At 33.8% G+C, this 25959-nt stretch overlaps 1 protein-coding gene across 5 annotated transcripts in view; it reads left to right on the top strand.

The window, feature by feature from the left end:
- Positions 1–25959, top strand: part of EEA1 (early endosome antigen 1) — a 134829-nt gene that overhangs the window by 37162 nt on the left and 71708 nt on the right. For 3 of the 5 annotated variants that reach the window (XM_070254482.1, XM_070254481.1, XM_070254480.1), the window contains 8 exons: positions 4176–4230; positions 4317–4382; positions 6287–6326; positions 7242–7355; positions 8004–8125; positions 9046–9201; positions 12571–12585; positions 15064–15180. In XM_070254482.1, coding sequence (XP_070110583.1) covers positions 4176–4230; positions 4317–4382; positions 6287–6326; positions 7242–7355; positions 8004–8125; positions 9046–9201; positions 12571–12585; positions 15064–15180 — 685 coding nt within the window. The remainder of the gene's footprint in view (positions 1–4175; positions 4231–4316; positions 4383–6286; positions 6327–7241; positions 7356–8003; positions 8126–9045; positions 9202–12570; positions 12586–15063; positions 15181–25959) is intronic. The other 2 variants (XM_023631152.2, XM_023631150.2) reach the window with 1 other exon arrangement.

Genomic DNA, 25959 nt, shown 5'->3' with positions numbered 1-25959 from the left:
TAAAAATTTCTTTGCATAAATGCCTTTTGGTTGGTTAATCTGCTGTAACACAAAGGACACCACATAAAGGAAAAGTATTATGACTACATAACTTTGTGGTTGATAGATAATATAGAACTGTAAAATATGCTTGTTTTAATTTATTAAAGTATGTGGGAAAACCAATGCTTTGGGAAGTATGAATCTTCCCTTTTACATAACTATTAATGCTCCTCAGTACTTTTTGTGTGAGTTAATAATTTGGGGTACTATTCTTTTGTTATTTGTTAGTAAATAGATACAAAATATATACTCATTAAATCACATTATCAATGTTTTTATATTTAGTATCAATTTAAGAGAGTTGCTTTTCAGCTGTAAATTAGACAATGCCCAATATGTGAATTTTCACCGTAAAAATCTCCACAGTCTGCTCTTGTTCTTGCTTCTTAACTTTTCATACAGTGTTTGGCTCACTGAAGCCTGCCTTCTACCCTACCATTCTCTTGAAACTGCTCCTACAAAGGCCAACAGTAACCTGGATTATTTTCAGTTCTTAGCTTACTTGACCTCTGTTTTGGTTATCTATTACCTCGTAACAATCCACCCAAAACTTAGTGGTTTAAAACTGTAACAGTTTATTATTTCTCATGATTCTCTGGGTTGACTGGATGGTTCTGCTTTAAGTGATGTAGACTGGGATGCTGGGAAGACCAGAAGGTCTAAAGTAACCTCTCATTCATGGCTGGGAGTTGGTGTTGGCTGCTGGCTGGGAACTCAGTTGGGGCTATTTGTCAGGGACCTCATTTCTCTTTCATATGGGCCGTCCATGTGGCTACTTGGACTTACTCTTGAGACAACGTACGATTGTGATCGTTCTTTCTTGATCTGTTTTGTGTGCTCTTTTTTGTCTGTATAACCTACCTGGGTTAATATTCACATCCATGACTTCCTCCTAAACTACCTCTCCAATGTAGCATTATCTCCAAGTTGTCTCCTAGGTGTCTTGTGTAGGTGTTCCAGAGGTACCTCTGGCTGTTGACATTTTGAAAACAGGGCTCATTATATTTCCTTCTAAGTTTGCTCCTGTTCTACTGTTACTTCTTTTGGTGATTGGCAGTATTATCTTTCCACCCAGTTACTACAGCCAGAAAATGGGATGTGCTCATTTTTACACACCTGCCATGCTCCCCTGTCTGATCTGTCACAGAATTTAGTTAATTCTCTTTTGACAGCTCTCATAAACTTTTCGATCTTCACTGCTACAGCTTATTTTAGGCCTCATCATCTCTCACTTAAAAATATTTTTCAGTATTTATATTGGCTCTCTGCCGTCAGTCTTGTACCTCTCCAGTTAACTTTCCATATTGCTTCCAGAGTAATATTCTTAAAATGCCAGTTTGATTGCTGTTGCTCTAAAGAGTAACTTTCACTAGTTTCTCATTGCTTATGGAATAGTTACTGTGTACTTTTCCAGGTTTATTTCTTACTATATCGGCTCTTCCCATCTTCCTGCGTCTCTCCAGTCTCTGACAATTACATCCTGCTGCTCTCTGACACACTGGATAACGTGTGACTAAAGGCAGGACATATCTTTTAAATCAAATCCCACATGACTTGGGTGGGTTGTGAAACGTCGTTTTAAAAGCTCTCTGTTTATCAGTTTACATGTGAATTTCATCAACATTGTCACATATTGAAACTTGATGCATTAGTAGTTTTTTTGGGGGTCAGATTTTTAAAATGTATGTATAGATAGCATAAATAGTGTACAAAATTCAAATGATTCAAAAATTGTCTGGTGAAAATTGACTCCTTGCCACCCCTTTTTTCTAGTCTCTTAGTTTTCTTCACTTTTTTGTGTATACTTCCAGAAATAGTCTATGCATATATATACATATGCTTGTATCTGTGAATACATAAAAAGAAATGTATAAATATATGTAATCACATAAAAGAGCAGTTCTGCACTGTTGTAGACCTTTTGTTTCTCTGTGTATCATATGGATTACTTTATATCAGTGCAGCTACAGCTATCTCATTCTTTTCAATGACTGCATGGGATTTTATCATTCTCCTGTTGATGAGCATTTAGGATATTTCCAGTGTTTTGCAATCCAGATGATATTGTGGTATATGTCCTTGTGGACACATCATTTGAAAATGTTTGTATCTGTAAGATAAATTTCTAGAAGTAAAATTTTTGGACAAAGTTTCCTTTAAAATTTTGATAGATGTTGCCAAATTGTGTTTTGTAGATATCCTAGGTTGTTTTGATAGTTACACATTTCAAAAGATTTTCTTTGGTAGGTAAATTACTTTCACAAATTTGTTGAAATGACACTTTTTAAAAGATTAGTGGGAGCAACCAAGTCCACCCAGTTCGAAGTTGAATCGGGAGCCAGCCCTGATGGCCTAGTGATTAAAGTTCGTCATGCTCTGCTTTGGTGGCCTAGGTTTGGTTCCTGGGTATGGAACTACACCACTTGTCTGACAGTAGCTGTGCCATGGTGGTGGCTCACACAGACGGACCAGAAGAGCCTACAACTATACGCAACTATGTACTGGGGCTTTGTCGGGGCAAGGAAGAAAAAAGGAGGAAGGTTGGCAATAGATGTTAGCTTAGGGAGACTCTTCCCCTGCGGAAAAAAAAGAAGTGGAATTAGAATCATCTTCCTTGGAATTTCATTCAATTTCATGTGAGCCGTTCAAATATGTTATTAATTTCTTTCTTCATCATTTTAGTTTTTACATAGAGTTGGAAGATGAATAAATAATAGGTAAAACTTAAAATGCACCCACACTTTTCCATACACATATAAACACTAAGTGTCCTTTAGTTGGCATGTGGTTTCTGCAAATCAGATTAGTTTGTGGGCCACATGAAAGAAAGGGAGAGATGAAGATGTACACACACACACAACAGAGAAATGAAAATTTCACAAAAAGACAAATTTTAAGAGTCAACAAAAGTAGCAGGAATTTATTATCCCTTGTATTTAGAGATTAAAGACTTCACCACAAAGGTTACCTCCATCATGAAGCCCTTCCAGGTAGAAGTGACTACTATTTTTATGCTTCTCTTTTTATTTCTGTCACAGAACTGATGATGGTCTGTTACTCTTACTTGTTTACTGTTTACTTCCCCTATTAAACTGAACAGCTTGATAGTCTGGCCTAGACAGCAAATGTCTGCTGAATAATGAATGAATTCTTTACATATGAATGTCTACAAGAAGTACAGGACTCATTTCTCCATCTTTTACATTTCTCTTTGTTGGCAGTTTTCTTCCTTTTCTACTGTTAACCCTGTTTCACAGATGAAGCTGACTCTGTCCCTTTGCTCTCTACCCCCGCCCCTATCCCAGAGAATAATTCTCCTACCAGTATGTGCCATTGTCTTTTACCTTGCTGATATGCTTTAGGTGGTGTGGACTCGGTCTTCCTCATCATTAGAACTGATGCTTTTCTCTTAGTCCCTTTATATTAGAATCAGTTCATTTGAGTATTCCTCATCAACTCATTTCAGTCTTCTGCCATGGCAACCATTGGTACTGGCATGGAATAAGGAGAGTCCCTTTTTCTGCTGTTTACATTCCAACAGGTGAAGATATGTTCCTGACATCCAGAAGAATAATTCCAACTGTGTTTTCTCATGGAATTTCTCTCCTGTGTTAGGGCTCGTGCAGTCTGCTTACATTCTTTGTCAGACTGACCGTTAGGTGAGGGGAATAGAATGTGGGAAGGTTTTGATAGGAGAGAGCACTTCACGCTCAAGGAATAGAAGAAAGCCAGTGTTGCTAAAACTAAGCAAATGATGGGGAGAATGATAAGGCAAGGATTAGATTGTACAGATTTTTTAGTCCTTGATAATGAGTTTAGATTTTATACTAACTGCCGTAGGAAGCGATTGATGCTTATTGTTGGTAAATTAATGGTAGACGTTTTGCTTGACAGTTATATCATTTCCATGATAAAGTGTTTTTCCATTTATGAACAATGACCTTTAGGAATAAAATTATTTTTCTAAGGGTTTTATACATATGCCACAATATATAAAATCTACAGTAGTGTTTTTTGTTTAAAAAATTGAGAAAACCGGCATATTAGTGTACAGTCACTAGCCATGATTTGTTGAGACTGGGTTCTTAAACAATATTAGCCATTAATTCCTTTTTTCCCCAATTTATGTTTAGAGATGATATAACACTACTCAGACAAGAGGTCCAAGACCTGCAGGCTTCACTTAAGGTAAAAATAAAATTATTATATGTGTTTATTTTTAGTTAATACATCTTTTAAAATTTACCAATTAAAAATCCTTTTTGTTTCCTTAGGAAGAAAAATGGTATTCAGAGGAATTAAAGAAAGAATTAGAAAAATATCAAGGGCTGCAGCAGCAAGTAATTGTTTTTAAATACTTGAAGTGTGTTTATTCATTGTTTATTTTCATTTTTGAAAATTAAGCATAATACTTTTTTGTAAGCAGGTAGCCTGATATAACTTCCTAATTTGTTTCTCTGTGTTTAATAGTGTACAGTGTGTATCCTTTGCAGTTTCTAATGAATACAAACAAATATATGGGAAGCTAAGATGTAACTTCTTAAAGATGCTTCGTTAACAATCAGTTACATGTGGATTGTTTTTTTATACCAGGCTACGTTATTCTAGTTTCTACAATATACCTAAATAGTTAAAAAATATAGATTCAAACAGTAGTGAAACACTTCAAAGCATTTGTGTTTGTGACAAATTGGAAATCACTAAAATGTCTATTAGTAGGGAGAGAACTGTTATTAGCTGTTTATAGTTTATACTAGTGAAGATTGTTTGAAAAAATGGGAAAACTGTTGTATTAACCATATTAGGTTTTAAAAAACAATATAAATATTTATATTTACACACACACATATATCTACTATACAACTTTACATAAAAATGATGCATAGAAAATAAGAAAATCACTGTAATATCAAAAGTGGTTATTTTGGCATGAAATTCTTTTGGTGTCTTATGTTCTTTATAGTTTAATGTATTTTCTAGATAAATGTCTTAACCAGTTATGGTTTTTATAAGCAAATTATATTGATTTTTATGCTAAACTTATGTAAAGAATCATAGAATAATGAATTTTACCAAATCCTTATATAGTTTTCATTTGTAAGAATAAAGTGGATACCCTTCAACAATAGTTCTAATATTTTTCTAAAATAATTAGTGATCCCTTTGTACATTATCTTAATGTAATAGGACTCTCACTAAGTCTTTCTGCCTTTTTACCTAAAATTGTCATTTGGACTAGAAAAGAAAAACAAATAAATGGATAACAAGAGATCAGTCTTATTTTACTACTCGACTTCTATAGTTGAGGATGCATTAAAGAGGTTTTTAGTAATCTAAAATACTTGGAGTTCGTTTACTCATGTTTTACATAGATGCTGTTAACTACTGATTAAACATGGGCTATATTATTTTCTGTACCTGAAAACAGAGAGGAAGTTGTTTACCATTTGGGATGACTATTTCATATTTAATAAATTAAATAAATTCTCCACAGTGCAAGATAAAATTGTCTTGGTAGGGAACTTCCCTTGGGGGAAAATGTATTTTAAATTATGATGATTCTTAGCAATCCACATGTCTAATCTAATGTATAGGAAAATAAAAAGTCAGGCATACTCTCAGATGCCTTGTTAAACTCTTTCAGATATGTATGATTCTTTAAAATGTGGAAATAATGACTAGGCAGTATATTATTTTGTTCCTAATGCATGTGATAAATTAAACCTTATTGAATATATACTTTATTTGTGCTTCTTTTACAGATGATTTATAATCCTGAATTAAAAATTTATCCTTTTAAAGCCAAATTTTTAGTAGAGATAGTTCCATGGCATATTTTAGCTTATGCAGATTTTCAAATATCATAGGATTGAATCTTGCCTTCTGACTTAAGTATTTGCTGTAGAATCTATTATTTATAATTATAATAATTTATATTATTTATTTATAACTGAACTTATGGAATTCAAGTTGCCATCTATTTCAAGACCCATAATAATTTAATATATGTTAACCTAAAAAAATTCTTAGAACCAGTGAGGTATGGTTCTATCATTATGCCAATCTGCCTAGTGGTACCATAGAGATCTGGAAGAATGTGAGCAAGTGAAAATTTAATTTTCATCAAAATCTTGCTGCTTGCTTGACAGAATGTGGCTTTCACAGATTTTTTTCACATTGTTAATTGTAACAGTTTTGTCTTTTCCTTTTAATGTATTTGTTTATGTCTTTTGTTTTCATTGAGGAGTCTAAACCTGATGGATTGGTGGCTGATTCATCAGCAGGTAACTTTATTTAAAGCTGATATTTTTTCATTTTTCTTTTTATTCTTTATCGTCCTTTTTAATTTTTTTTCTCTCCTCTGATGCCTGCTATGTGAATTTTGTTTTGTGGTTTTTCTGTACTGTATAGCTCTAAAACAGTGAAGATAACAGTCATATTCTAGGTTTAGAGTGCTTGTTACCTGTGAAGTTCATAGTTTAATCAGATCAGCAGAAATCTTAGTATTTTCTTAGTTCATTATATTCTGAAGTTATAAATAAACTTCTGGAATATTACATTAATATGATTGTTTAATGAAAAGTTAAGTCTATATTAAAGAGTGATATTCTCTTTTTGTCTTGAAATAAAATGATGAAACTAGCAGCTTTGTAACTGACTGTAACTGGAGAAATGCTCAATGAATGATCAAAATTATATTTTGAGATTAGCTCTTCTATTTAATTTCCCTCTGAAATCTTTTTTCTTTATAAGAATGAAGTATTAGGACTTGACTACATATTTTAATTGATTCTTTTTTTTAATTTAAGAGCTTGATTGGTTTAAACTATGTCTAATTTCATTTTGCATTATAGCAAATTTTATCACAGGAGCAGAATATATTCCTTGTTGGTCAGTTGGCTGATATATGAAAATAACTGTGAATTGTGAAATCAAAATAATCATTAAACAAATATTTATAGATTATTTGAGTGTGATGCTAAATATTCCTTTCATTTGTTTTATATGTTTGTAAATTATGACTTGTGCCTTAAATGAATCAGGGATGCTTAATTCTTGAAGTGTGAAGATATTCTACATATAATTGGATAGTAGACTCATGTTGATTGTCTTTATTACAAAGATCATGATATAAATAATAACAATTTAGGAAATATAATTAACATTGTATTTGAATAACTACTATATTTTTTTTGTAGAACTACAGTCTTTGGAACAAAAATTAGAAGAAGCCCAAACAGAAAATTTTAATATTAAGCAAATGAAAGACTTATTTGAACAGAAAGCAGCCCAACTTGCTACTGAAATTGCGGGTAAATTGAATCTCAATTTTTAGCCAATAAGTCAGTCTCGTTATCTTTTTGCCATTATATATCCTAGAAATAAACTTCATATTTTAGTGTGACAAAGCATTTGTTATAGACTGTGATGGTGATTATTGGAATCTAATGATAATCGAGTTGCTATATAAATTATTCTGTTTGTCCTCCCACCTCCTCCCTTCAAAGGACTGGTTTTCTCCGTAGAATTCTTCTTGAATTTTAGAGAAGATGAATTTTCTTTTGGGGTATGCTTAAAGATTAACAAGTAACATTTTGAAGAAGTAAAATAATATAGTGTAGATTTAACATTTGGTTATGCTGTCAATTACATAGTATTTTTTAACTACATGCTTTTAGGCAAAATATTATGTGTGATTTAGTATATATTAAAATGCTAATTAATAACTTAGTGTTGTGTGGAATTTATGTTGATGAAAACATTTGATTATTTTAAGTTCATTATTTAATGTAATCAGAAGTACTATAATTTTATTGTATATATTTATGGTTATCTAAGGAATGGGAATTTGAATTAGAGTGATACATAGATATGCCCTGTAATATACAGGAATTTACAAAACTGTCCTTCCCTAGAGTTAATGTCATGAAAGTAATATTTATATAACTATCCTTAATTAGATATAAAGTCAAAATATGATGAAGAAAAGAGTCTTCGAGAAGCTGCTGATCAAAAGGTGACACATCTGACAGAAGAATTAAACAAAGCAGCAGCTGTAATTCAAGATCTGAAGACCGAACTGGTAATTTAGAAACCATTTGTTGGAGTGTACTTTTATAATTTTCCAAACTAAAAATGAAACACTTACTTTGATGAAAAAGTTTTAAAAGTATAGCTTGAGTAAAATGGAGGAAATAAAAAGTTTTTTATATTTCTACCACCTACATATATTGTATGTATGATATTTTTAAATAAAAATGGAATTTTATGATACATTTATTACCTTCAACGTTTTTGTTGTTTCTATCTTAATATCATCTGTCTTTTCAGTAGTTTCCGTATCTGCATCTCTGATCCTGACCTTCTCTTGCACTTTCTTTTATAAATACGTCTGCTTTTAGGATACTTCTGTTTGCATTTCTAGCTTTCATTTCAAATTCAACAAGTATAAAATCAAGTCAACATATTTCCTCCATAACTGTATGTCTGTCATTGGTGCCATACTTCTTCAACTCTCTTCCCAGGCTTAACAACCTTGGAACCGTCCTTGATTCCTTTCTGTCCTTTATTTAGCACTCAGTAAATATATAAATAAATCAATCAACTACATTCAGCCTGCAGCAAACCCTAATTATGCTTACATCTGCACCTTCATTTTTATTACTAGTTTTTTAGGATAGAAAATGAAGGAATGTAGCATTTATCTAGTGACTGTTATGACCAATGGCTGTAGTTTGTGAAGGAAAGGAAAGCAAATGAAGCACTAAGGATAATTGTGAATTTGCTGTTTTCCACCTTGAGTGGTAACGCTATTAAATATGAGATAGAGTGGGAAGAGGAGAGGCTTGTTGGGGGAAGGATATCAGTGTTTGATATTTGGAGTCCAGTAATTGATATTATAGATGGTTTTCATTTTGTTTTCTTTGTAGTGAAACCATTTAAAAATTGTGTATTATTTTAGTTTTTCACTGTAATTTTTAATTAAAATGTGTTGCTTCACAGCTTCAGAGACCTGGTATAGAAGATGTTGCTGTGCTAAAGAAAGAACTGGTCCAAGTTCAAACACTGATGGACAACATGACCTTGGAACGAGAGAGAGAATCTGAAAAACTCAAAGATGAGTGCAAAAAGTTACAAGCAGAGTCTGCTAACTCCGAGGTAATGAAGTTCACTGCACTTAAATGTGATCGAGGTTAACTTGTTTAGTGTATACTGTTGACTGAAGCCAGAATTTGAGATTTTTCTGAGTGTCTTGTCAAAATAGTATTTGCCTTTCTTTCTTTTGCTCTGAGTAATATTATTATATAGTCGGTATAGTCTAATAGTCAATATTTTTTGTTTTTGCTTTATGAAGCTAGACTCTTAGAGAATCTTGTTCTATTTAATAAGTGATGTATATTGTGGAGAGAGATTTAAAGTTAAATTTACTCCAGGCTAGTTAATAAGTGGTAATTGAGTTTATCTCAGTTTGATAGGGGTAAAGGAAGTATAATTTCATTTTCTACAATTTTAATACTAATGTTGTTTAGAGGAAATATTTACGAAAGACTTATTTTCTAGTAAGCTTGTTTTTCGTTTATCAATTATTGAATTACGTTGTTGAAAGAAATCTTAAACATCATCTAGTCCTGTAATTTACATGTACCGGTTCCAATTCTCCTCAGGAATTACACAGAATAAATTATACCGTTGAGATATTTGAAGACTGTTCATATTTACTCTTGAGTTTTTTCTTTTCCAGAGTAAACATTCTCAGTTCTTTCTACCATTTCTTACATGACATGACTGTGGGCTGTAAATCCCTTATATAGTTATGTCAGCATATGACAAACTCTAGGATATGTAAAAGTATATTTGCTTGCAAATACTAGCCCATGTCCTTTTTATTGTTCTACAGGAGATATTTTGTTATGGTGACTATTATTTGTCATTCTTAAGCTTCCTCTTGTGATGCTGCCTTCTGTTTTTCATATTTTCAGTTTAAAAAGTTAAGTTATAGTGACATTTCGGTTTGCATCTCTTAGAGTTTTTAAGCTGGTGATCTAAAGCCACTCTATTCATAATTAGCAACATATTGGTGAGCTGTGAAGTATAACTATTACAGATAACCCATGTCATCCTCTATTTTCCTTCCTCCTCTATCTTATCAGTGGGGGAATGGTGAGAGTTTATGATATAGTATACATAGGCGTGTGAGGCTTTCTGATACTTCACACTTCAGACTTCACATTTATGAAGTTCAGGTGCAAATTTTTCAAAAGTGATCTTTGTAGCCAATAATCCCACAGTTTTTCAAACAATTTCAGAGAGTTCATGAACTTATTGAAGCCAGTTAAGAGCTCCTACTGTATAATCAAGGACAGGGTGAATCAAAGAAGTCTCATGAGGAAAATTCCTATTCAGATAATGCTAAAGTAGAAATACGTGAGCCTGGGTGAATCCAGTCATTTATTCCTGTGCTTCAGTAAGAATTACTTTTCATTAAATCTGCCTGCCTACTAGTATTTCTCAATTTAAAAAAATTATACTCTTTTGATTAAAAAATTTCGTTAATGTTTTTTGAAATTTCAAAACAAATGTCAGATGGTGACTAAAATTGAATCACAGAATGTATCTATTTTAAAGTGCAGTCGTCTCTGACCTTTTCCAGCCGAGAATTATAGAATTGTACATATACTTGTTACACGAATAGACTTTGAACAATGAGAAGAGATTTGTGTATTTATTTGCATTTTGGGGAAAAATGTGTGGGAAAATCTGAGTAATATTTAAGAATTACTCTAAGTTTAATATGGATGAATTTTATAAATTTGTTTTTGTTTATGTAGACTAAAATATCTTTATAAGTAATGCGAAGAGGTTATTTATGATGAGAAAGTTAACTAAACTTATAAATTTCGAGTGAATCTATTTAGTGTCTTCCCACATTGTCCTCCTGTCAACAGAGGTTATTGTAGGAAACAGTGTTTTTTTTTTTTTCTCTAGAAAAGGTGTTTCTGGGAAAGAAGAAAAATAGGTTAGAAATCCATTCTTCACATCTTAACTTCTTTCAAGTTTTCATAAAATTTATCTTTTCACGTTTTGAATTGCATTTTAAAATAAAGAGATTTATTCTTGCTGAGTGATGATTTAACATTTGATTATATTTTTAGTAAAACATGGATAATATTTACTCCCTACTTAGTTAGTTAATAGATACGTAGTGATAGAGACCTCTGATTATGTTGAAATACTTTGAACAACTTTGGGAAATGGTAGTAAAGAGTCAGAATAATATTATTATTGAAAACAGTCTCTTTTTGAGCATCACTAGGTTTTGGATACTATGTTAGACACTTTAAATATGTGGTCTAATTTGTTTTTTTAACCCTTGAAGTTAGGTTTGTTTTATATGTAAGGAATCTGAGGCTCAATGAGGTTAAATAACTTGTTCAAGCCGTATACCTAAAGAAGCTAGGATTGGAACCCAGGTCTTATGCAAAACTTGTGTCTTTCTGTGTCATGTTATCTCCCATTTAAGGTGGTCTGATGATTGCCTTATGAGTTAATTGGTGCTATTAATCTTGATCTAATATTTATTATTGCATTTTATATTTTGCCATATTGTATGTTGTAATATTTGTGTTGAGTATAACTTAAAATACTTTTGAGTTGTGCCTCATACCATTTCCATATGAAAAAAAAGTGCTTCATAAATACATCATCTCATTTGTTTATAACTGTTTTTAGCTTCTGCTTTTTAAATATGTTGAATATATTTTATTTATTAAAAGTCAATTCTATTTATTCTCAGTGAAGCGTGTTGGTTACTTATAGCACTTAGAAGAACTTAATAGAAAAAAATTTTATTTTATGTGTTACTGCTTTACTGAACCTAAATATTGGCATTAGGAACAAAATGCTGTAAAAGGAATTAAAGAAGCTAAGAATGGAACAGTTTATTTGGTATTTCTATTTGAGGCTGAAGATAGGTAATCTGGTGTATACTGTTAAATATGCCTATGTTCCATTACTTTATTAAATATATATCTTAGGAACTTACTGACTTTTTTTGGGGTGTCTAGATATTTTAGAAGGCATGTAGAAAACTCATTCTAAAGCATTTGAAAGTACTTTATAAATAATTAGCTATTTTATACATCAGAAATTGAGGATTTAAAGGTTAAAAAAATATTTTTTCTAGAAATCTACATTATTGGAGATATCAAAGCTGTAATCATTGTATATTTGGTGTGGTCTTTAATGAAAATGATTTTTTAAGAATTTCATTTGTATTCCAAATAAACTCATAGGAATCCCAGTTTGAAAAGCTGAAATGTTTATAAATATATAGGGTAAGTATGATTACACTCTTGCATAGTTATTAAAGAGAATATGAAAGTATCTCTTAAAAGTATGCTAATATTAGAGTTCAGATTTAGCAGTATGTTTGGACATTTTTATTGTGTGGTCATTGTGTACTTTTTCACTCTTGTCTTCCACCTTTCATCCATCATTTTATTATTTTTTTTCTGCCTTCTAATGGAGATGCTTAAACTTGAGGTAATGTGTTTTGGGGAGGCTTTATAATGTAATATTAGTAATACTTTTAATATAGCACCTTCTGTTGTCATATGGCAATTTTGTGTCTTAAGGCAATCTCAGAACTTCAAAGATATGCTCATTTTTGTTTTATTATGCAAAGTTTCAACCATCTTTAAAAGACTATTTACTAGGAAGAGTAGACTATTAATTAGGACAATAATTAAAATTCTAAAGCAGTAGCAGGATGGTTTGCTCAAAATATCTTTCCTTAATTATTTGTAATTTAAAGTTTTTAGTAAAAATTCAATCTCGAATTCAGTAGCATGGTTTCGAGGAAATGCCAACTACTTTTTAGGGTCTGATATACTGTTTCCTTAGGAACAAATATCTATTAACTGCTTGGAGATAGACTCGCTCATTTATTTAACAAGGGTTTGTTGAATGCCTTAGTGTCAGCAGGTCTTTTAGATGTTGCTAAGACAGAGTGCCTGCTCTCATAAAGCTTATATTCCTTTGTGGAAGCCAACCAATGTATAAGTGAACCAAATCATGATAGAAAGTCAGTTAATGCTTCGTGCTATAAAGAAAAATAAAGCAGGAGGGGTGGGCAGTAGTGTAGCTGGCGATAATGTGGGACAATTTTAGATAGAATGGTCAGGGAGGGTCTCCTCAAGGAGGACATGTATGAGAAAAATGAGGTGAGCAAGAATCAGGATGAAGAATTGGGAGCAGGCATTCCTAGCAAGAGGGAGTGCAGGTGCTAAAGCCTTCAAGACCCAGGTGAGCTTGGCCTGTTCAGTAATGAAGAAAGTCAGTGTGGCTAGAGCAGAGAGCCGCCTTTGTTTGAATTTCACACACAGTGATATCTGAAGAGGGAGTATATTTATTTGCTTTAAAATTTTGTCTTTCTTTTATCTTTATTTTTCCCAAATATAAACATAATACATGATCATTGCAAAAGATTAAAATGATACATAATATGCAAAAAGAAAGTGAAAGCTGCCTGTAATTCACTCCCCTCCCTCCCCTTCCCCATAACTAAAGTCTACCTTTTGGTGAATACTCTTCCCATATCGTTCTTTTTTCAGCCTTAAGTAGATTAAAAAATTTTAAATGCATGCTTTTATCATTTAGAGATTCTGGTTTTAAAATATATACATATTTTGTGTACAAAGGATAAATGATATATCTAATGTCCAATTCTTTAGGTGTTAACATTATAAAATCATTTATTAGAACATATATAAAAGCTATAAAATATAACAAGACATTTTTGGACATATTTGCTTTGCGTTTTTCCTTGTGTAGTTTCTTCTACATGTTGGAATTTATCAGCAGGATAGATACTAATAGATGTTACACTTGACTTACTACATCTTATAAATCTCAATGTGGAATCATGGTATAGTAAAGAAATTTACTCAGAATTTGCCTTTTAATATATACTGTTATTTCTGTTTATTATGTGCTGGATACTCTGCTAAATCCTTTGATAAGATATTACAGGTAGGGATTTAAATATGATAATTTATTTTCTTTTGTGCTATATGATTAAAACATAGTAATTTAAAATAGCCAAATTATTCCTAATGTTTCTATTAACATCCATAACGTTACTGAGATTCAAAGTTACAAATAGCAATTTGAAATGAACTAATACCTGTGTCCATGTCACGTTTACATGATCAGTTTAAGACGGTGTTGGTTATGCCTTTAGCTTAAACACAGTTGAAAATACATGAATGTTTAAACATTTCCTTCTTTGAAGTAAGTGATGTATATATCATAAATATATATCTGTTATTATGTATTATAACGAGACACCCTGTATAAGGTGTAACTATAAAGTAATGTGACAGATCACCTTTCAATGTTATCAGAATTGCTTCATTTACGTGAATGTTTTCCTTAAAAGGTCAGGCCATGAACATATGTCAGACATACTGTCATTCCTAAAAACATTTTTTAAACCTCTTTTAATTGACTTTTAATCCAGTTGGTAACTTCTTTGGCCAAATGCTTTCTATTACTTTCAGAAAGATGATTCACCACCTTTCAAAGGTGATTTTCTGTTTTCTGTTTGCATTTATCACATTTTTAATGTAAAAAGAAAAGGCTGTGCTGTAGAAATTGGGAGAATTGTAGGCATAACTTGCATGCTTTCTCTAAATTCAGGAGGATCAAAGTGCAGATTTTCAAAGCCAGTAAATTCAAGTTTGCAGTTTGATGCTTACTTCAGACACATGAAGTAGGATGTCATCTTTTCATTTCATCTATTATTAAATGAAGTTGTGCATTTCGGATAAATTTTAAAAATTGGTTTTCAGTTAAAAAGGTGGGATGGCAGTAGGAGTGGTAGGATAAAGAACCAAGTTGAAACTTCCAAGGATTATTTCAATTTAACAACAATAGTAATGACAAAAATCTATGTAACCTTAAAACCTTTGGATGCTTTCATTTCCTTTTTCATTTTAGTTTCTCTAATTTTTTTTTTAGGCTACAATAAGCCAGCTAAGGAGTGAACTTGCCAAAGGCCCTCAGGAAGTTGCTGTATATGTGCAGGCACTACAAAAACTTAAAAGTTTAGTTAATGAATTAACACAAAAAAATCAGGTGAGAATTTAAAAACTCCGTATAGCAGTGAATTGATTTTATATCTCTTAAATTTTAACTTGCATATGTTATTTTTATATTGGCACAGTACATTGTGACTTATTCTGTTTTTTTTTTAATTGAGGTTATGTTGGCTTATAACGTTGTGAAAATTTCAGGTGTACATCATTATATTTCAGTTTCTATATAAACTGCATCATGTTCACCACCAATAGTCTAGTTTTTATCCATCACCATACATATGTGCCCCTTACCACTTTCACTCCCCCCTCCCTTCCCCTCTAATAACTACTAATCTGTTCTCCTTATCCATGTATTTGTTCACCTTCCACATATGAGTGAAATCATATGGTATTTGCCTTTCTATATCTGACATATTTTGCTTACCCTAATACCCTCAAGGTCCATCTGTGTTGTCACAAATGGCATGATTTTGTCTTTTTTCATGGTTGAGTAGTATTCCATTGTGTGTGCGTGTGTGTGTGTGTGTGTGTATATATATGTATATGTATACCATATCTTCTTTATGCATTCATTCATTGATGGGCACTTGGGTTGCTTCCACATCTTGGTTATTGTGCATAATGCTGTGATGAACATAAACACACGTAAATCTTTTTGAATTGTTGATTTCATGTTCTTTGGAATAAATATCCAGTAGAGGGATAGCTGGATCATATGGTATTTATATTTTTAACTTTTTGAGAAATCTCCATACTGTTTTTCATGGTAGCTGCACCAGTTTGCTTTTCCACCAGCAGTGTGTGAGGGTTCCCTTTTCTCCACGTTGTCTCCAACATTTGTTATTTTTTTATCTTGTTAGTTATAGCCATTCTGATGGGTGTGAAGTGATATCTCATTGTAGTTTTGATTTGCATTTCCCTAGTAATTAGTGATGCTGAACATCTTTTCATGTGCCTGTTGGCCATCTGTATATCTTCTTTGGAAAATTGTCTGTTCATATCCTCTGCTCATTTTTGGATAGGGTTGTTTTTTTTTTTTTTTTTTTTTTAGCTTTATGAGTTCTTTATATATTTTGGAGATTAACCTCTTGTAGGATTCCCAGATACTTTCTCCCAGTTGTTAGGTTCTTTTCGTTTTGTACCTGATTTCCTTTACCTTGCAGGAGGTATTTAGTCTGACGTGGTCTGGTTTGTTTATTTTTTCTTTTTTTCCCTTGTCTGAGTAGAAACAGTATTTGAAAAGATACCGCTAAGACTGATGTCAGTGAGTGTACTGCCTATGTTTTCTTCTAGGACTTTTATAGTTTCAGGTCTTACCTTCAAGTCTTTAATCCACTTTGAGTTAATTTTTGTGAATGGTGTAAGATAATGATCTACTTTGATTCTTTTGCATGTGGCTGTCCAGTTTTCCCAACACCATTTATTGAAGAGACTTTCCTTTCTCTATGTTCTTGGCTCCTTTGTTAAAAATTAATTGGCCATATATGCATGGGTTTATTTCTGAGCTATCTGTTCTCTTCTGTTGGTCTATGTGTCTTTTTTTGTGCCAGTACCAGGATGTTTTGATTGCTATAGCTTTGTAGTATATTTTGAAGTTAGAGAATGTGATAGCTACAGCTTTGTTCTTTTTTTCTCAGGATTGCTTTGGCTATTTGTGGTCTTCTGTCATTCCATATAAGTTTTAGGATTCTTTGTTTTATTTCTCTGAAGAATGTCATTGGGATTCTGATTGGGATTGCATTGAATTTGTAGATTGCTTTAGGTAACATGGACATTTTAACTATGTATAGTCTTCCAATCCATGAACATGGAATATCTTTCCATTTCTTTATGTATTCTTTGATTTCTTTCAATAATGTCTTATAGTTTTCAGTGTATAGGTCTTTCACCTCTTCCTTGGTTAAATTTATTCCTAGGTATTTTATTCTTTTTGTTATGGTTGTAAACGGGATTGTATTTTAGACTTCTCTTTCTGCTAGTTTATTGTTAGTGTATAGAAATGCAACTGATTTTTGTATGTTACTTTTGTATCCTGCAACTTTGCTATAGTTATTGATTATTTCTAATAGTTTTCTGGTGGATTCTCTAGGGTTTTCTATATATAGAATGATGTCATCTGCAAACAGAGTTTTGCTTCTTCCTTCCAGTTTGGATCCCTTTTGTTTCTTTTTCTTGCCTAAGTGCTCTGGCTAAAACTTCCAGTATTGTGTTGAGTAAGAGTGGTGGGAATGGGCACCCTTGTCTTGTGTTTGTGCTCAGAGGGATGGCTTTCAGTTTTCACCATTAAGTATGATGTTGGCTGTGGGTTTGTCATGTGTGGCCTTTATTATGTTGAGGTACTTTCCTTCTATACCCATTTTGTTGAGTTTTTTTTTTTTTTTTTTTATCATAAATGAATATTGGATCCTGTCAAATGCTTTCTCTGAATCTACTGAGATGGTCTTGTGATTTTTATTCATAATTTTGTTAATGTGGTGTATCACATTGATTTGTGAATGTTGAACCATCCCTGCCACCTTGGAATAAATTTCACTTGATTGTGATGTATGATCCTTTCAATATATTTCTGTATTGTGTTTGCTAATATTTTGTTGAGGATTTTTGCATCTATGTTCATCAGTGATATTGGCCTGTAATTTTTCTTCTTTGTGTTGTCCTTCCCTGGTTTTGGTGTCAGGGTAAATGTCAGCCTTAAAATGAGTTAGGAAACTTCCCATCCTCTTCAACTTTTGGGAATAATTTGAAAAAAATAAGAATTAAATCTTCTTTGAGTGTTTGGTAGAATTCACCAGAAAAGCTGTCTGATCCTGGGCGTTTGTTTTTTGTGAGGTTTTTGGTTATTGTTTCAATCTCTTCGCTTGTGATTGGTCTATTTAGATTCTCTATTCCTTCCTGATTCAGTTTTGGGAGGTTGTATGATTCTATCCATTTCTTGTAGGTTATACCATTTGTTGGTGTATAGCTTTTCATAATATTCTTTTATAATCCTTTGTATTTCTGTGGTGTCTATTGTAATTTCTTCTTTTTCGTTTCAGATTTTATTTATTTTAGTCTTCTTTTTTTTCTTATTGAGTCTGGCTAAGGGTTTATCAATATTGTTTATCTTCTCAAAGAACTAGCTCTTATTTTCGTTGATTCTTTCATTTTCTTAGTCTCTGTTTCATTTATTTCTGCTTTGATTTTTATTGTTTCCTTCTTTCTGTTGCCTTTGGATCTTGTATGTTTTTCTAGTTTGTTTAGGGATAGGGTAAGCTTGTTTATTTGAGATTTTTCTTGTTTCTTGAGGTAGGCCTGTATTGCTATAAATTTCCCTCTTAGTACCACTTTTTCTGCATCCCATAAGAGTTGGTATGTTGTGTTTTCATTTTCATTTGTCTCCAGATATGTTTTGATTTCTTCATTGATCCTCTGGTTTTTCAGTAGCATGCTGTTTAGTCTCCACATATTTGTGACTTTCCTAGCTTTTTTCTTGTAGTTGGTGTCTAGTTTTATAGCTTTGTGGTCCGAAAAGACACTTGAAGTGATGTCAGTCTTCTTAAATTTATTGAAGCTTGCCTGTTCTGCCAACGTATGGTCTGTCTTTGAGAATGTTTTATGTGTACTAGAGGAGAATATATATTCTGCTGTTTTTGTATGGAATTAAGCCCATCTGGTCTAGTGTTTCATTTATGGTCACTGTGTCTTTCTGTCTGGATGATCTATCCATTGACCTACTGAGGTGTTAAGGTTCCTTACTATTGTGTTGCTGGCAGTTTCTCCATTTAGTTCTATTTAAAGTTGCTTTATATTCTTTGGTGCTCCTGTCAGGTACATATGTATTAGTAAATGTTATGTCTTCTTGGTGGAATGTCCATTTTATCATTATATAATTCCCCTCTTTTCCTCTCATTATCTTTTTTCTTGAAGTCTGCTTTGTTGATATAAGTATTGCTACACTACTTTCTTTTGCATGCCATTTGCTTTGAGTATCATCTTCCATCCCTTTGCTCTGAGTCTGTATTTGTCTTTAGAGCTGACATGTGTTTCTCAGAGGCAGCATATTGTTGGTATTGTTGGGTCTTGTTTTTTACTTCATCTGGCCAGTCTGTATCTTTTGATTGGTGAATTCAAGCCATTTACATTTAGAGTGGTTATTGGTATATGATGGCTTAATACAGGCATTTTGTCTTTTGTTTTCCAGTTGTTCTATATTTCCATTGTTTCTTTTTCATTGTATTTCTGACTGCCATTTAAGTTTAGTGATTTTCTTTGATCATCTTCTTAGTTTTCTCTTTATTTATGAGATGTGACTCTGCTCTGATTATTTGTTCTGTGGTTACTATGAGGTTTGTAGAAAAGATCTCATATATTTTGTACAAAAGATCTTGTATAAAAGATCTTGATGAGATAATCCTTTTTCTGATAGCATCTTTTCTCCATTAGCCTATGCAGGTTCTATCCCACTCCTCTTCCTCTTCTATTTTTTTTTTGTTACAAGTTACTCCTTTTCGTATTGTGAATTTGTGACCAAATTGAAGTGTTTATAGTTGTTTTTGATGCTTTCTTTCCCTTTATCCTTTATGTTATAATTAAGTGTTTGCTAATGTATTCTGATAGAGAGCTGCATTTTCCTGATTTTTTGTTTATCTCCTTGCTCAAAGCTTTGTAAACCTTTACCTTTTTGTTTCATGTAGGAGGGCTCCCTTCAACATTTCTTGTACGGCAGGTCTGTTGGCAATGAATTTACTCAGTTTTTGTTTGTCTGGGAAAGTTTTTATTTCTCCATCATACCTGAAGGATAATTTTGCTGGATAGGGTATTCTTGGCTGACAGTTTTTGTCTTTCAGTATTGTGAATATGTCATTCCACTCCCTCTTACCTTATAAGATTTCTGCTGAGAAATTCTCCGAAAGCCTGTTGGTGGGTTCCTTTGTAGGTTATTTTCTTCTTCTTGCTGCCCTTAATATTTTTTCTTTGTAATTGACTTTTGACAGTTTTAATATCATATGCCTTGAAGAATGTCTTTTTGCATTAATGTAATTAGGAGTTCTATTAGCTTTGTGTACTTGCATATCCAGTTCTTTCCCCAGGTTTAGGAAGTTCTCAGCTATTATTTCGTTGAATAAGCTCTTGCTAATTCTCTCCTTCATAAGGTCTACTCTATTTTTAATGCTTTCTGCATTATTTTTTATCTCATTAATTACTTTCTTCATATTCCAGAATTTGTTTTCTTTTTACAGCTTCATTCTCTTTGGTGAGATATTCCTTCTCTTCATTAATTTTATCCCTGAGTTCATTGAACTGTATGAGTTTCTTGTAACTCATTGAGTTTCTTTATGACAGCACTTTTGAATTCTCTGTTAGTTATATTGTAATCTTCTGTGATTTCAAGTTTGATTTCTGGAGAGTTATCATTTTCCTTCTGTTCTGCTGTGTTACTGTGGTTCTTCATGGTGTTTGATGAATTGATCCTCTGCTGGCACATTTGTGGTAGTAATCACCATTTTTTTGTTTGTGTATGGCTTTGGTTACTGTGGTTCTTGTAACCTGGGTCTCATATTCCTCCACTGGCTGTCTGCGGGCTTGGATGCTGTTGTCCTGTGCACCACTTGCGCTGCTGTTCCCCCGTTGTCTGGGGGTGCTGGTTTCATCACCAGGGGTGCTGGTTTCACAGGTTTGCTGTTGCTGTTGGGGGCCTGGAGACCCAGGGACTTGTGTGCAGTTCCTGCTGCTGGTGGAGTTGGTCTGGAGGGTGCGTCACCCTCAGGGCTTGGTCTCCCCTCCTGTCTGCTTGCAGTTGTGTGGATCAGGCTGCTGCTGCTCCACCAACCGTCACAGGTCAGGGACCCCAGTGCACCACTGCTGTTGCCGCATGGGCATTTGCATGCGTAAGTGGGCTGCTGCCAGCTGTGTATTTTTTTTTTAGTGTTAAGTGTATTCACAATGGTATGCCACCAATTTCGGGAACTTTTTTCATCTTGCAGCACTGAAACTCTGTACTCATTAAGCAGCTCCCCATTCACTGCCTTCCCCTCCCCCCACCATTCTACTTTCTATATCTATGAATTTACTGTTCTAAGGTAAATCATTTAAGTTTACAGTATTTGTCTTTTTGTGCCTGGCTTATTTCACATAGCAGATATCTTCAAGGTTCACCCATGTTGTAGCATATGTCAGAATTTCCTTTCTTTTTTGTTTTTTTTGAGGAAGATTAACCCTGTGCTAACATCTGCCACCAATCTTCCTCTTTTTGCTGAGGAAGACTGGCCCTGAGCTAACATCCGAGCCTGTCTTCCTCTACTTTATATGTGGGATGCCTGCCACAGCATGGCTTGACAAGCAGTGTGTAGGTCTGCACCTGGCATCTGAACTGGTGAACCCTGGGCTGCTGAAGTGGAACATGCAAGCTTAATCACTGCACCACCCAGGTGGCTCCAGAATTTCCTTCCTTTAAGGCTGAATAATATTCTGTTGTATGTGTATATCATATTATCTATTCATATGTTGATGTCGATTGCTTCCATCTTTTTCCTATTATGAATAGTGCTCCTCTGTTCATTAGTATACAGAAATCTCTTGGAGACCCTGCTTTCAATTCTTTTGGGTATATACCCATATGTAGAATTGCTGGATCATACGGTGATTCTGTTCTCATTCTTTTTGATAAAATAACCATACTACTCACCATTCTGAGGAGATCACCATAGTCGCTGTATCCTTTTACGTTCTCAAAAATTGTACACCAGGATTCTACAATTTTTCCGCATTCTTGCCAACATTTATTTTCTGCTTTTTTTTAGCCATCCTAATGAATGTAAGGTGATATCTCATCCTGATTAATTTACATGTCTAATGATTAGGATGTAGAGCATCTTTTCATTTGCTTCTAAGACATATAATTTTAATTGAGTTGTTTATTTTTTGTTGGTGAGTTGTGGTTCTTTATGTTTTGGATGTATTAATCCCTTAGCAGATATATGGTTTACAGCTATTTTCTCTCATTTCTTTGGTTGGCTTTTTACTGTTGGTATTGTCTTTTTGTAAAAGAAAAACACTCCTCCTGTGTCTCATCTGCTCTCAATATTCTGCTACAGCTTCACTTCTTACACAGACGTGTGGGTGTTCCACACATCAACACTTCTGTGACACCAGCTGGCTGTCCTACAGTTTAACTCAGTTCTGATGCTATTTGCTTGCAGATAGCATCGATTCCACAGATTAAGGGTTCATTTCCACAAAACTGCTCCCTACCCACACACACACTTCAGACATCAATCGAAAGTCCAGCTTGCTACCTTACTTCTCATCAACTGGCTTTAAATGGGAGGTTCCCATAACCCCTTTCTTGGGTTTAATTAATTTGCTAGAGTGACTCACGGAACTCAGGAATACATTTTACTTACTAGATTACTGGTTTATTATAAAAGACTTTTTAGGGGAGGAAGAGCTATTCCTGTACCCTCTAGGTCCTCATGGCTGGTCTAAGAATTAAATTGATGTGAGACAGAATGATAGGATGAAATCAAACAAAAGTTCAATAACATGTATACATGGGAGATACCCAGGAAAACTGAGTAACTTGCCAAAATGGCTGAAGCCACCACAGTAACTACCATCTTCAGCTAAAGACAAAGGAGGATGTAGGGGATAGTAGGTTGGGACTTGAAAGGGGAGGCAGCGATTCACATGAAGACGAAAAAACAAATGTTGGGTAAACAGATGTTTGCCATACCTTGCAAAAAAAAAAAAAAAAATAGGATAGGGAGAGAACTTTGATTAGATGGGCCTTGTTAGGTTCCTCCCTGTGTGCCACACCTAGAGTTATCTATGGTGATTGCTCCTTCTTGGGACAGACCTTCTATTTTAATTTCTTTTAGGTAGTTAGGGGGAAGGTCAAAGTACTTTTTCAGAGTCTTTTGTTCTTAAAAATAAGCCAAAGAGAGACATTTTGGGGTGGCAAATTCTTATCCCCCACAACTTTAGCTCAAGAACAGCCAGATGGAAGAGATGCATAGGGCAGGATATGTGGGAAAGGGTGTGGACACACTCCATTTGGTCCATGCTTCTCTGGGCACACTCTATGTATTCACCAACCCAGAATCTCTCCAAACCCTTTCCTTTGAGGTTTTTATGGAGGTTTTGTTACATAGGCATGATTGATTAAATCATTGGCCATTGGTGATTAATTCACCCTCCCATCCCTTTACCCTCCCTAGAGGTGGGGGGTGGGCCTGGAAGTTCCACCTCTGTAATCTGGATTGGTTCCCCTGGCAACCAGCCCCAACCCTTAGGGGCTTTTGAAAAATCACCTGATTAACATAAACTCATAGGTGGTTGAAAGGGGCTTGTTGAAAATAACAAAAGACAACTTTATTTCTCTTGTTACATAGGAAATTCCAAGTGTTTTAGGACTCTGTTCCAGAAATGAGGATGAAGACCAAATGTAGATTTCTTATTATAAATCACAATGTCACACCTTTTATGCACAGAAGTTTTTAATTTGATGTAATCCAATTTATCTATTTTTACTTTTGTTGCCTGGGCTTTTGGTGTCATATTCAAGGAATCATTGCCCAATCCAATGTCATGAAGTATTTCCCCTATGTTTTCTTCTAATAGTTTTATAGTTTCAGGTCTTGTGTTTAGGTTTTTGATACATTCGGAGTTTCTTTTAATAGTGCAAGGTAAGGTCCCCGTTTCATTCTTTTGCGAATGAATATCCAGTTTTCCCAGCACCATTTGTTGAAAAGACTGTTCTTTCCCTATTGAATGGTCTTGGCACCCTTGTTGAAAGTCATTTGACCAGGTATGTGAGTGTTTATTTCTGGGCTCTCTTTTCTTATTCTGTTGATCTGTAGGTCTGTCTTTATGCTAATACTACATTGTTTTGAGTAGTGTAGCTTTTAATAAGTTTTGAAATCAGGAACTGTGAGACCTCCAACTTTATTCTTTATTCTGTATTTTGTGATGTTAATATTTTCCTCTTTGTTTCTTTATAGATGAGCAAGAGATAATATTTTTTGGGCAGAGTAGGTATTAGTTGTCAACCTACAAAACTAGAAACCAGTTTGAAAGACAAAGCATTTATTTGGGGTCAAAGAATTGCAATTTGGGGAGCACAAATTCAGACAGAAACCCAAGTAGTGTCCCAATTACAGGAGAGGGGCTCAGGGTTTTTATGGGAAACAAAGGAGGATGAGATGAGGTGTATTAAAGAAGAGTTCATTGGTGCTAGATAAGGTAAGGCCAGTTTTGTACTTTGTAGATTGGCTTGAGATTCAGTCATCAGGCAAAGGGCTGGATTGGTAGGTACTTCATTAATTGGTTAGTGATCCAGTCGTCAGCAAAGCCTAGGTCTGTCAGTCCTTACAGAGGATATTCTTGTCATTACTGACTTCTTCAAATGTTGGTGCTTTGGTCTAGTTTACAAGATAAAGAAAACAAGATGCGCAAGACAATTCCTCTGACATGGCTACTCCGGCTTTATTTTAATATGGCTCCACTCATGTCATCTTTCACGTGGTATCAGTACTTTTTTTCATGTCTTTATCCTTCTGGTGGTGGGGGAATAGGGAGTTATTAAACTCTTTATTCAAAAGTATGGTGAATTTGTTGGCTTTGCTTTAATAACTTGGACTTAATATTTTGGTGAAATATAACAGAAAAAATCAGGAAAGGAAACATGGTAGAAGGGGAAAAAGAGATAAGTGTAAATATTAGGCTGTAAATATTAAGCCTCTTGCCAGCAGCCAGGTGAACAAGGTTGGAAGCACATCCTCCCCTTGTTAAGTATTCAGAGACTGCAGCTCTGGCCCGGAGCTTACCACAGCCTCATGAGAGACTGAGGGAGAACCAGCCAGCCACGCTGCTGCTGGATTCCTGACTCTCAGAAACTCTGTGAGATAACAGATATGATTTTAAGCTGCTAAGTTTTGGGGTGATTTGTTGCTTGTGCCCTTGGCCAACAGTCCTCAAACTTCTTGATCTCAGGGCTGCTTTACATTCTCAAAATTGTTACGGATCCTGAAGAGCTTTTGTTTTTTTGGGTTATATCTATAGATAGTTACCGTACTAGAAATTAAACCCTAAATTTAAAAAATGTTATTTATTTTAAAAACATAAGCTATTAAATATTAACATAAATACCATTTCTTATGAAAAATGACTGTATTTTCCAAAACAAAAGAACAGTGGTGGAGTTTTACGTTTTTGCAAACCTCTTTAATATCCAGCTTAATATAAGACAGATGGATTCTTGTATCTGTTTTTACATTTAATCTGTTGTGATATCATTGAAGTGTATGAAGAAAATTCAGGCTCACAGATGCACAGTTGGTAAAGGGAGGAATATCTTAATAGCCTTTTCAGATAATTGTATCTGTTTTTATTTGATACTATACTGAAACTAGATAAGTTATAGTCTCTCAAAAGTTAGCTACAATGTAGAATCTGAAACCATATCAGTACAATTTTTGTACTTTGTAATATTAAAATTCATTTCTCTGTCTCCCATTTGAGGATATCTTTCCTGTGCGTGATTTTGTAACAGTCGTGCATTAGTCATGTGGAAAATATTGGTTCACTGAGTTATGCAGATCTTCCAAATATTAGCACTTTTCATTGTTCAGTATAAGAGTAATCACGTTTGTCAATATCACCATCAAGCTCATGGTGGTGGATATAAGTTTTCCAAAATTCTAAGCTTCATATGAAAGCTTGAATTTTATCATTGACAACAGATGCTCTCAGTTCTATTCTTTGAAGTGACATGTTCTCTTCCAACTCAGGTCTGAATAATCACAGTTTTTCTGTCATTCTTTCTGGTAAAAATTGTGTT

Source organism: Equus caballus, chromosome 28 (genome assembly GCF_041296265.1).
Source record: "Equus caballus isolate H_3958 breed thoroughbred chromosome 28, TB-T2T, whole genome shotgun sequence".
NCBI lineage: Eukaryota > Metazoa > Chordata > Mammalia > Perissodactyla > Equidae > Equus > Equus caballus.
The sequence above is the reverse complement of the archived record's forward strand: the minus strand, read 5'-3'. Positions and strand labels throughout refer to the sequence as shown.